At 38.5% G+C, this 12,263-nt stretch overlaps 2 protein-coding genes across 7 annotated transcripts; one reads left to right on the top strand and one right to left on the bottom strand.

The window, feature by feature from the left end:
- The first annotated feature begins 307 nt into the window (after nucleotides 1–307).
- Nucleotides 308–2,207, top strand: LOC106413965 (novel plant SNARE 12). 6 transcript variants are annotated; one of them, XR_007327500.1, is made up of 7 exons: nucleotides 308–514; nucleotides 646–762; nucleotides 1,077–1,169; nucleotides 1,304–1,371; nucleotides 1,453–1,509; nucleotides 1,586–1,811; nucleotides 1,888–2,207. XR_007327500.1 is itself a non-coding variant. In XM_013854684.3 (7 exons), exons 2-6 carry the CDS (start codon nucleotides 980–982, stop codon nucleotides 1,792–1,794), a joined length of 420 nt encoding a protein of 139 aa, XP_013710138.2. In that variant the 5' UTR covers nucleotides 308–514; nucleotides 646–979; the 3' UTR covers nucleotides 1,795–1,811; nucleotides 1,888–2,207. The 6 variants fall into 6 exon arrangements, 3 of the variants coding, with proteins under 3 accessions (XP_013710138.2, XP_048621716.1, XP_048621715.1); XM_013854684.3 differs by having other exon boundaries at nucleotides 646–1,169; nucleotides 1,586–1,678; nucleotides 1,783–1,811; XM_048765759.1 differs by lacking the exon at nucleotides 646–762 and having other exon boundaries at nucleotides 318–514; nucleotides 1,586–1,678; nucleotides 1,783–1,811.
- Nucleotides 2,208–2,306: 99 nt separating this feature from the next.
- On the bottom strand, nucleotides 2,307–5,383 carry LOC106411641 (probable sugar phosphate/phosphate translocator At1g48230). The gene is made up of 10 exons (XM_013852432.3): nucleotides 5,078–5,383; nucleotides 4,661–4,920; nucleotides 4,302–4,409; nucleotides 4,137–4,168; nucleotides 3,998–4,048; nucleotides 3,778–3,839; nucleotides 3,418–3,679; nucleotides 2,953–3,218; nucleotides 2,768–2,862; nucleotides 2,307–2,687 (listed from the first exon to the last, which is right to left on the bottom strand). Exons 2-10 carry the CDS (start codon nucleotides 4,751–4,753, stop codon nucleotides 2,547–2,549), a joined length of 1,110 nt encoding a protein of 369 aa, XP_013707886.1. The 5' UTR covers nucleotides 4,754–4,920; nucleotides 5,078–5,383; the 3' UTR covers nucleotides 2,307–2,546.
- Between the last annotated feature and the right edge of the window lie 6,880 nt (nucleotides 5,384–12,263).

Below are 12,263 nucleotides of genomic sequence, written 5' to 3' on the forward strand. Positions count from 1 at the left end.
ACCCTAAACCCTAAACTCTAAACCCTAAATTCTAAACCCTAAACCCTAAACCCTAAACCCTAAACTCTAAATCCTAAACCCCACCCTTTAACTCTAAACCCCACGTTTGTGACTTTTGATAAAACATTAAGTGATATTTTTGTGACTTTTGACTTTAAATGCTAGTTTAGGAACAAAAAATTGATTTAGTGCTATTTTTGTCTTTTTTTTTTTTTTTTTTTTTTTTTTTTTTCCCCTTTTTATTTAATTTTTGTCGAACGGCTATATATATATATTATTTTAAATAATTATATTAAATGTTTTCAAATAACCAAATAATTACCAGATAGCCACGAGTGACGCTCTTCTTCCCAGCTCTGCCGCGTTTTCCTTTCGTATTTCTCTTCAAACTCCGCCGGAATCTGAAAATCTCCGGCAGATATGGCTTCTGACCTGCCGATGAGCCCTCATTTGGAGCAGATCCATGGAGAAATCCGTGACCTTTTTCGAGCCTGGGTTCCAGAGGTTTGATAAGGTGAAGGATTCTAATAGACAAAGCAAGCAACTTGCTGGCAAGATGAGAAACTCTAAAAGATGTTTCTCTTTTTTTAGATGTTTCTGAATCGAGTTTTAATGCGCGCTAATCTTGTAATGTATTCAAATTAGGTTGGTTAAATAGTTTGATCGTGAGCTCAAAGATGGGGAAGCTCGAAACTCTCCTCAAGTAAATAAGCAATTGAATGATGAGAAACAATCTATGGTGTTTTGATGAAATTTATGGAGGTTGTAATCATTTTGAGATTCTAGCTTTTGTAATAATACTTCTGAAGTAATCATTGCAGTAGTTAATGTGTTATAGATTCTATGAACATCACTATTAGCATTTTGGTTTCTGTGTCTTTTCAAAATCTGCTTGTTGATATTTCCTCCGATTTATGTGACGGATTAAGAAACTCAACTCTTATGTTGCACTAACAAAAACGTAACTAGTACGCCTGTCATGCCATTTCCAAGACGCTGCATTGTCTTTGCCTATACTATTTCACATCGATCCTTTTACCAAGTGTATTTAAGATGTTTGTGTTGTATGACTTCAGGTACACTCGGCAACAAGAAAGTTGATCTTTTTGGTACGGGAGCTGGATTCAGCAGTGAATCCACAGCAGAAGAAAACGTACAAATGTCTTCATGTGAGTCTCTGTCTACATGAAGTTGCTATTGGAAGCCTAAAGCTGCTTGCTGCTACATGTTCTACAATAGTTAATCCTGTACTACGAACTTTTGGGTTAATGATTTTTGTTTATATATATATATATATATATAGCAATATCAAACCAAGAGCTTGTCGATGCTGGAATGAAGAGGATGGACGAGATTGAACACTCTAAACAGGTAAGTTACATAGGAAAGAAGTGTACTCCACTCGGGTCTTTGGTCCTATATCCCTAGTTAACACTCAGTGTTTCTTTTCAGGTTGTTCATCAGACAGTGGAAATCGATACTCAAACCGCAGCTAATTTAAAGGGCCAGGTAAAACAAAGCATTCACCATCTTGTCCTGATATTCCTACGAGGCGTACTACGTTGAGCTCCTATAAATTTGACAGGCGGATCAAATGGGCCGGGTTGGGAATGACCTAGACACAATTCAGTTCTCTATCAAGAAAGCTTCACAGCTGGTTAAAGAGATAGAGAGACAGGTTTGCATAATCTAATCTCCCTGGAGATAAGTTTCTCAATGCAAAAGCTAATGAAGCTGTAGCTACAGATACATGCATAATGATGTTCCTGTTTCTGATTGTAGGTGGTGTCATAGCCATTATTGTTGTGAAGGTATAATAACTATTGCATTCTCCAGTTTTTTCATATGAAGTTTGGGTTCTGACTCTACTTGCAAAACAAATGGTAGATCGTGAACCAAACAACAAAGACATTAGAGACATCCAGTGATTAGCTCCTCCAGCGCAATCGAAAAGGCTATTATACTTTAGGGATCCAGACTAGAGTACATCAGCTTTTGGCTAGACTGAGAAAGGACACTCCATGGTCGAGAAGGGTTTGGTACATATTACACTTTGTGTTACATGTATGCTTTGATGTTAATTTGAATCAGAGTTCCGATTAGTGGTTTGTATTATATCATCATTCTTTTAACCCTATGCCCGTTTGTAAAAGTTTCATAACAAGTTCTCACTAATATTATTCTTTTCAAAAAATCTCTCTTATTCACTGATTTGTCTTGTATACCTTGATAGTGTTCAAAGTTTTATAAACAGAAGAACAAGTATAAAATTCAAATCCAATCCAGGGGTACTGCACACACTCAGAAGTCAAAAACTGTTTGTATCATAAATACCAAGAGGCCCGACCTAATGTGTCTGGTGGAAGAAAACATTTATAACTTTGCCAGAAGATTTTGTATTTTTTTAAGAACTAAACAATGTTAAGTAATAATCTCAAGGTAAAAATATATTTAGAAAATGTTGGGTTCCAAAAGAGATAAGAAGACATTTTGACCTGAGAAGTGAGATAACATATGAGTCTGTCTCAGTCTCATCTGTACGTTGCTCAGACAGCAGTGTGGCTTCCGAGCTGTGTCCGCCCGATATGTGACAACCGTGAAGACGTTATCAAAGGAGCTTCCTCATCATTAAGCTCTACTCCTCCTCTGGGACTCTCACCATCCGACGACCTCTTCTCCTTCCAATCCTGCTCAATTTTTGTGAATCATAATCAATACTCACTACCCCAGAGAGAGCAGCGTCATTAAACAGATCAATTGACTGTACCTTAGTGATTCGATCTGGGAGGCTATCAGTGATTGGCTGAGTCGCTTTCACATCCTTGATTTTTATGTAATTGTACATTACAACCCCACATAGTGCTGCATCAACACAAGTAGATATAAAATTATACAACGCACATGCAAATTTAAGAGCTTTATACCAATTTGTAACAAAAACAAGGAACAAACCTATTGCGTATCCAATAATGTTCAGACCGGTGATTGTGGACTCAGGAAATATGACAGTGGAGAGAGCTATGAGAATCCAGTCCTTGAGAACGCCAGCAACCCTCATGGTTACTGCTCCTGTTCTTCCTATTACTAAGAATATGGAGAAGTTCAAGGCAAGTGCGCAGAGAGCGTTCGAGAAAAATATCCAGAAGTTGAATTGGATCTGCGAGACTTCTATGTTTGGTTTCTCCAGTACATACCAAGGCAAGGACAGGAAAATAAAGCTACACAAATTCAAGGGAAAACACAACATGTTTAGCGTGTAGCAAAGGAGACTCTTTGCATCTTAGCAAGACATAATACATGATCTAGGCAAACATCCAAACGAATAGAATATAAGACATATAAAAGACCAACAAGTCAAATCAAGTCAATGAAATATTAGAAGTCTGGATACAAGTCAGTTTTCAGAGGATTGTGTACCTGCAGGGAGCTATATAGTATAAGCTTGTGACCGGGTTTAATGTCAAGCCCTTTTTCTGAAGAAGAACTTGAGTTAGCACCAGTCTAAGTGCCTCAGCAAATATCCCCATGACCTGGTAGACCGTGCCAATTATGTTGAAATTAATTTCTCCATAGGAGGATATCACAACTCCAACACTGACGAGCAGCATGTTCATGAACACGTCGCACCTTGCGTTGTCAGTGCCGCAAACAATGGCCATGATAAATGTTGCTACCGGCACTGTCATTCCATATTCAAGTGTTAAAATAAGCTTTGCAATATGGTCAAAAAGATTCATGTACTAATATGGGCTTTGATCCAAAAGAAAGTTTACATACTTAGTGCTTTGAGCATCTGTATGAAGGCAACTGAAATGTGCAAATATGCAGTGTTTCCAAACCTGTAACAGCGAGTAAACAGAATACTCAGGAGACAATTCAGACAGGATGTATGACAGTCAAATGACAAATTCAGTATCTGATATGTACTGTACTAGAGAGAGAGAGAAAAACATCTATAAACCTAATACGTCCCACTGTATATGAAACAAAGACTCACCAGAGGCTGGATGCAAAGAATGCGCTTATAGGTACCACACAGGTCACGTATCTGGTATCCAGGAAAACATGTTATAAGAAGAAATACAAAATGGAAATTACATTAGAAAGGGAGGAAAGAAGTTAGTAAGGTGGCTTACATTTCGAATGTCATTTTAACAGGAGAGACAACCTACATTATAGAAGAAGATAAGATACTTATTACTTGACAATTACAGAGGTTGAAGAATCCAAAAAAAAAGGGACATATGTAACATGCCCTTGAACGGAAGTGTAAATAATTTACAACAAAGAGTTTAAAATACCTTGAATACTCGAATAAGAAGGAAGGCTACAAATCCAGAAAATCCCATGTGGATCATAGTCAATGTAATAGGAAGCGGAAAGTTGAAGTATTTGGGAGATAGAACCCACTGCATAATGAAATCCAATACCGATAGATGCAAATTAGAGTCAGGGTAATAGATACACAAACTATGACAATGCACACACATATATACTACTAAAACAATTAAAGGGGCCTGTGAAGTATGTTCCTATGATGATGATTTAATTTTAAACAACATTTCGCTTCAAATCTCAATTCTAGTATAAAGAGATACAATAATCTATGACATGCAAAATCCAACAGACAAACTATAAATAAAGAGATTAGTGAAGTGACCTTGTTGTAGAGTATGACTCCGGAAGAGAGAAGAACGTAGATGAGTAAGTAGATATATGTTAGCACAAGCGTCTTGTTTATCATCTTTGCCATTTTCCTCAACGCTTCTTCTCAAAAAGAAAAGCTAAATAGCTAGTAGGAGATTCAGGTTGTTCGATAGTCACAACCAATTCAATACCAGCTGTTCGATAGTCACGATACTGAGTTCAATACACTCGAGTATCCCGCACGCAACTGAGTGATTCCATTGAAAACTAAATCTGAAAATAAAATCATCATCAAAAGTATTAAGTTCTATCTAGCACTTGAGATTTAGCTAAACGCATTCAAGTTTCTTCACGCAAAAGCCTAAATCAAGGGAGAAATCGAGAGATCATGATTAGATCCGAGAGAGAGAGGTAGCAAAGAAGCAATTACCTCGATATGATAATCCCAGAAAACAAAAATCGAATCTCGGATTTGGAACAGTAGCGAGAATCTAGTTTAGCATTAGCGAAGAAGAAACGAAGGAGACTTTGGATTGACTTTAGTCTCTCCGGAAACTCCCAAGGAAGAAGATGATGAATGCGTAACTGCTTCGATGAAGAATCGACGAAGATCCACTTATTCGGAGACGTATATGTTAGTCGGAGCTACTGTTGAAGGAGAACAAGGAGAAGAGAGAGAGAGATAGAGATTTACAACTTTTGATTATTTTTTTTTATTTTTTGTCAACAGCATCAACTTTTGATTAATATTCGTTATTTCACAAACGATTTAATCACAAGATTATGTTAAAATTAACAACAACAAAAAGAACAAGTAACGGTGGAGATTAATCTTCCTCTCTCGTGATTTCAAAATCTAACGGCTGTGGTTTTATCTACGGGACGGTGCTTGTTTTCCATTTTAGTTATGGGGGTGAATGTGGGGGCCCCATATACCATGTTCCAAATCTCATTTTCCTTAAATTGGAGATTTTATACTTTTCTTTCTCTTCTTTCTCAAACTATCACTCAGGGGGCTTATTGAACTGATAATTTGAGAGGATTTCGTTAAATACAAAATTCAAAGGATTTTTTTTAAAACTCGGGATTTAAACAAAATTTTAAGGAGGTGGTTAAAATGGATTTAGGAGTTTCAGATATGAATAAACTTTAAATTTCTTTTATGAATTAACCACAGAAAATCTGGAAACAAACTTTTCTATCACGAGTAAACAAAAACTTTAATTATCTTAAGAGGCTCATCATCACACTGAATAATACATAATACTGCAACATATGAATCATCATCAGATCAAGTAAACAAAATTTTGTTAAAAGAACATAACCGAACCATGTCAAGTGTATATCTAGCAGTGGGTCCAGGAACCGACGTGGTGAAAACGTCTGCGACTAGCGTTTATTGACAGTGGTCGGGATGACGATAGTCAGTGGTGATAGCACGGCTTTATGGGATCACATAGGGTAATAGAACTACATCTAGTCGCATTCGTAATTTTTTTACCGATGATAAGAAGAAGAGGATGAAATCTCTTTTTTATTTTTGTGAAAGACCATCTCATTAGGTGATATTTGCTCTAACTGAATTTTGACTACAAAATTTATTTTAGATAATCCAAAATAATTCTTGATAAATATTATTCATGAAATTTTAGTTTTCCAATAAGGGGTGATTTAATGGGATTTATACAAATGATAAGTTCAATAACTATGGATTTGTAAGAGGTTTTATAAATACTAAATCCAATAAGGTAAGATTTGCCAAAAAACCAGAATTCTTTCAAATACATAATTCAATAAGCCCCTCTTAATAATCGGCTCTTCAATATACTTCTCTTTTTTTTAACGCTTTGTTTTTTACTGAGCCACATGACCAAAAAATATATCCCCTATATATTAACTGAGGAACATACGAAAAGACGTAACTTTAAGTTTGTAATAATTAAAAAATGGCGAGTTGTTAATCAATTAAGATGCATAATTAGATTACGCTGCAGGTTTAGATTCAATCTAAAAAAAAGCAGGTCCAAAAAAATTTAATACGTACTTTACTAGAAGTTTAATTTAATACAAACGCTGCTATTGATCGCTCCTACATATAAAGGCTGCTATTGAAGTCACATATTTAGCGCGGTGGTTATTAGACACACCTTTTTATTCGAAGTCCTATGTTTATTTCAAAAAAAAAAAACAAAATAAGAACTTTATGTTTATACGTAGAGATGTTCTGAGAATATGTTTACAATTCAAAACACACAAAATAAGAGTTTCGTCACCTTCTCGATCGCTCCCGGGAGATTAAGAAGAAGAACGGCGACGGACACAATCACGATGAATCAGATCAAACCGCTTTACATGATGATCCACCGCAAGAGGAAGAAATGTTCCAGGATTTCCACCGGAATCAATGTCCACGCTGAAGAAAATCGCCGGAGCCATGATCTCCGCGGGCTACGAAACAGAGTGCTGCATGTCGTACGAAACGTCGAGACGCCACGCGTTCAAGGAGGAGCTGAGCGAGATCGGATTCGAAGGGATCAACGTGGAAGACGTGCAGAGGATCCCCTGGGAGTCTCTCCAAGGAGAAATCGCTTCCTGGATTTCAATCGTCCGCCGCTGCTCCTCCGTGCTTTTCCCCGGAGAGCTTTCTCTCTGCAGCACCGTCTTCCCGGAACAAGTGTAGAAGCCAGAAAACCGGATCAAAAGAAACGATATAATATATACGATGCTAAGGAAAATATATAGACGATTCGAAACCTAATGAAAACGAAATCATGGAGTCAAGACGAATATCTTTCCTTAACTCTTAATATTCGCTCCGTTAGTGCGACGGGTCTGTACGAATAGGGGTCCCAGGATAAAACCACGATAGGTTATCACGCGACACTCGTGAAGAACCTCTAACGAACTAATACTTCTACGAAACACTTTATAGACTTACGCTATAGGATTTGCTGGTTTTAGTTGTGAAAAACGTTAAGAAATAAAGAAGAGAAGAGGCGATATTTAAAGAGACGGAGACAACACACTTCCCGCATCAGCTGCTGCACGTGGGCAAAAATCTCGCGGAGATCGAGGGAAGTTGAGTTGCGAAACTTATTCCCCAAGACTCTCTCTTATCTCGTTTAAAAAATTTGAGAGGATAAACTGCATGACGTTTTTATTTTCTAGACAAACTACTTGTCGTTTATGTTGAGCTTAACTTGGTCCAAAAAGAATATTCTTATTGGGCCGGAGGCCCTCCACCAAGATCCAAGACCCAAGCCCAAACCCAAGCCAAAGCCCAAGCCCACGCCCACGCCCACGCCCACGCCCACGCCCACGCCGAGCCGAGCCGAGCCGGCCGGACGGCGGCGGCGGCGCGCGCGGGGGGGGGGGGGGGGGGCTATCCTCTCTCTCTGAGCCGTTTAAACAAGGTTAAGTAAGTGCACATATATATACAACTCATTCTTCTTGTTTCTCCCCGATGTGGGACTTCTTCATAATGTCATTTCGACATTTCAAGTATGCTGGGCTTGTCTAATTACGTAGCCCATTACATTTCTTTTCACACAACTTTAATCAATGTTCCTTAAACCAATGGGCTTGAGAATTTGATCCAACAATCCCCAACAATAATAGAAATAACTCTTCTAAACATATGCAGACTAAATGCATACTCGATAGACTCTAAAAAACTATACTTATTCTAATCCTGACTAGACTAGACAGACTTATCGAGAGTGTTTGCGAAAAATTCACTGTGTTTGAGTTGGTGGCATTTTTAAGCCTTGAACCACTCATAGTTAATATATGTCGGGTTTACTTTACCAGAAGGTGAACATGATTTTTTGAACCAACCGGTGTTTTATGTAGACCGAGACAACAGGCATAACGCAGCTTCATTTTCTCGTAGAACTTAGTTCTCTATTGTGTTCATTGTGGCCATGAACTATTCATGGTTTTCATGAGTGAACTTAGAGAATATAGCCTTGCATTCATTCTCCTAGAAACGGCCCCATTTCACACTCATTAAGTGATTGATCATGAAAAGTATTGAGTAATACTCCGCTTTAGAAGCTATGAAATCATTAAAAGCTTATGCTTATCCTTCTCACATTTGTTAGCACTTTTATCATCTTAGAAGCCGGGAAGAGACTACTTTGTCTCAAGTGCTTTGGTTAGATTCTGTTTGATTTTGTCTCTTTGAGCATGTTCTTTGTCTCTTTGAGCATGTTCTTTGTTTGATTGATGATGTATTTATTGCTTCCAATAATGAGCTTATCATCTACGTATAGACATAGCAAAACTTACGCATTTTTGGTAGTTTTGTAGTATATGCATTTGTCACATTCATTTATTTTGAACCCATTTGACATCATTGTATTGTCAAATTTTTCGTGTCATTGTTTAGGAGCTTGCTTAAGCCCATAAAGTGACTTTACAAGTCGGCATACTTTGTCTTCCTGTCCGGGAACAACAAAACCTTCAGGTTGTTTCATGTAAATTTCCTCTTCTAAATCACCATTTAGAAAAGCGGTTTTTACATCCATTTGATGGATTTCTAGGTCTCTTAAGGCTGCGATTGCTATCATCAGTCTTATTGATGTTATTCTCGTCACTGGAGAATATGTATCAAAATAGTCAATGTCTTCCTTTTGTCGAAATCCATGAACTACAAGCCTAGATTTGTATTTTCCACCAGGTTTTCGTGTCATTCTCCATTTATTTCCTAATGCTTTGCAGCCAGGTGGTAAATCTGTTATGTACCATGTATAATTTTGCATGATAGAATCAAATTCACTCCTGACAGCTTCGTTCCAAAATGGAGCTTCTGGTGAAGCCATGGCTTCTGCCAAAGTTTTTGGAACATTTTCGACTAGAAATGCCATTAGGAAATCTTTACCAAAAGATTTTTCCTTTCGAGCTCTTTTGCTTCTTCGAGGTTCATCTTTTTCCTCATTTTCTGAAATATTATTTATAGAAATCTGGACGTTTGTCTCAGCTTCTGAGTTCTTGTCATTGTCTCAGCTTCTGAGTTCTTGTCATTGTCTCTTTCTTCTCGAGTTCGTTTTGAACCTTTTTTTTCCTTATATGGAAAAATATTTTCGAAAAAAGATGCGTTTCTTGATTCCATAACTGTTTTTTCATGAATGTCTGATATTTCGGATTTATGTACCAGAAATCGATAAGCATTACTATTATGTGCATATCCGATGAAGATGCAATCCACTGTTTTAGGTCCAATAGTGACATTTTTTTGTGGCGGTACCGCAACTTTTGCCAAGCACCCCCACACTTTGAGGTATTTATACGAAGGTAAATTACCTTTTCATAATTCATATGGTGTTTTGCCAGTTACTTTGTGTGGAATTTTGTTGAGGATATAATTAGTGGTAAGCAACGCTTCCCCCCCCCCCACATGTTCTGGGGTAACCCAAATTCCTGCAACATTGCATTCATCATCTCTTTTAGAGTTCGATTTTTGCGTTCAGCAACTCCATTAGATTCTGGTGAGTAAGGAGCTGTAGTTTGATGGATTATTCCATGTTCTTTAGAGAATGCATTGAATGGACCATCATACTCGCCTCATATGTCGCTTCTAACTACTTTAATAGTTGTTTTAAGCTGATTTTCGACCTCGAGTTTAAATTCTTTAAATTTTTCTAAGGTTTCGTCTTTGTTATGTAATAAATATACATAACAATATTTTGTGCAGTCATCTATGAAGGTCACAAAGTACTTTTTCCCACTTCTAGTTTGTATGTATTTTAAATCACATAAATCGGTGTGAATTAAATCTACAGGTTTATTAGTTCTTTCAACACGAGGTGATGGCGTTTTTGTGAGCTTAGCCTGTACGCATACTTCATATTTTTGTTTACTTGTTTTGCATTTAGGAATTAGATTTAAATTCATTAATCTTTGTATAGATTTGTAGTTTACATGGCCTAATCTTTCATGCCATATATTAAAAGACTCAACCAAATAAGCAACTGGCTCTTTCTTCTTCATTGAAACTTTTGGAGCTACAACTTTCGGAGGGATTGTCATTACATTCAACTTGACAAGTCCACCCTTAACATACCCCCTTCCCAAATACATCTCATTCTTCCTAATCACGAGCTTGTCCGCCTCAAAACTTGTGGCGAATCCATTCTTGCTGAGCAAGGTTCCCGAGACAAGGTTCTTCCTCATGTGAGGCACATGCTTCACATTCGTCAGAGTGACCTCACGTCCAGATGTCATCTTCAAAATCACATTGCCGCGTTCTTCAATCTTGGAGACTACAGTGTTTCCCATCCTGAGCTTCTCTTGAGTCTCGCTTTTCTGATAGGTGCTGAACATCACCCTATCGGTGCAAATGTGGGTGGTTGCACCAGTGTCATACCACCATTCCTTGGGGTTGTTGCTTTCAACCATGTTGGCTTCAGTCACCACAACAACGAGATCCTCCTCAGTGAGATTTGCCTGAGCCTTCTCATACTTGATCTTTTTGCGACACTCAACAGTCTTGTGCCCCACTTTGTGGCAGTAGTGACATTTCCCCTTGAACTTCTCCACATTCGCATTGATCTCAATGTCTTTGTTCTTGAAGTTTTTTCCAGAAGCCTTCAGGGCTGCAGCAGTTTTGGAAGGCTTGGTAGGAGAATTGGCGTGTGCCTTTCCTTTGCCTTTGTGCTCCGCCATGTTGACAGTGTGCTCCTTAGCAGTGACCTTGTCAGCAGTTCAATTTCTAGATTCAATCTGAAGCCTCATGATGAGCTCCTCGAGCCCCATCTTCTTCTTCTTGTGCTTCAAGTAGTTCTTGAAATCCGCATAGCTTGAAGGAAGCTTTTCAATGAAGCTGAGAGTTGTGAATGTCTCACAGATGGACATTCCTTCAGCAGCGATTTCATGGCAAATGAGCTGAAGTGCTTCCACCTGATCCATGATGGGTTTTGAATCTACCATTTTGAAGTCGTGGAACTTGGAGACCACATACTTCTGGTAGCCAGCGTCCTCACCTCTGTACTTCTTGTCCAGTGATCTCAATAGCTCTTTCGCCGTGGGGATCTCACAGTAGACACGGTACAATGGGTCAATAAGACGACCCAAAATGTAACATTTGCAGAAGAAGTCGGAATGCACACATATGTCAACAGTTGCGAGACTGTGAACATCATCAATCCCGTAAGGCATAAGGGGCTTATCCTCCTGGATGAACTTGTCCAGCTTCATCGTTGTCAAGAAGAACATCATCTTCTTCTGCCACGTTTTGAAGCCTTTGCCATCAAACTTGTCTGGGATCAGTCCTTGAGTGAACACACTAGGGACAGCCGGAGGAGTTTGAACTGCTACCAGACCACTTGCAGTTGCTGAAACTGAACCCGTCTGATAAAGACCAGCACCGAATAGGCTACGGCGAGTGGTTTCATCAGCAGTGTTTCCCGCAGGGAGGATAGTGCTTGTTGTTGCTGCAGCGGTTGACGCAGTGATGTTTCCAACGGTTGTCACAGTTGCATCAGTGGCTGCAACGTTGAGTGGAGTTGTTGTGACATCAATGGTGTCAATGGGGGTGTTGTTATCGTTCGTCATTTTTCTGTAGAGAAAACATGAAGACGGATTAGTACTCCAATCAACAAATAACATATTATTTT

This window comes from Brassica napus, chromosome C8, assembly GCF_020379485.1.
Source record: "Brassica napus cultivar Da-Ae chromosome C8, Da-Ae, whole genome shotgun sequence".
Classification (NCBI taxonomy): Eukaryota; Viridiplantae; Streptophyta; class Magnoliopsida; order Brassicales; family Brassicaceae; genus Brassica; species Brassica napus.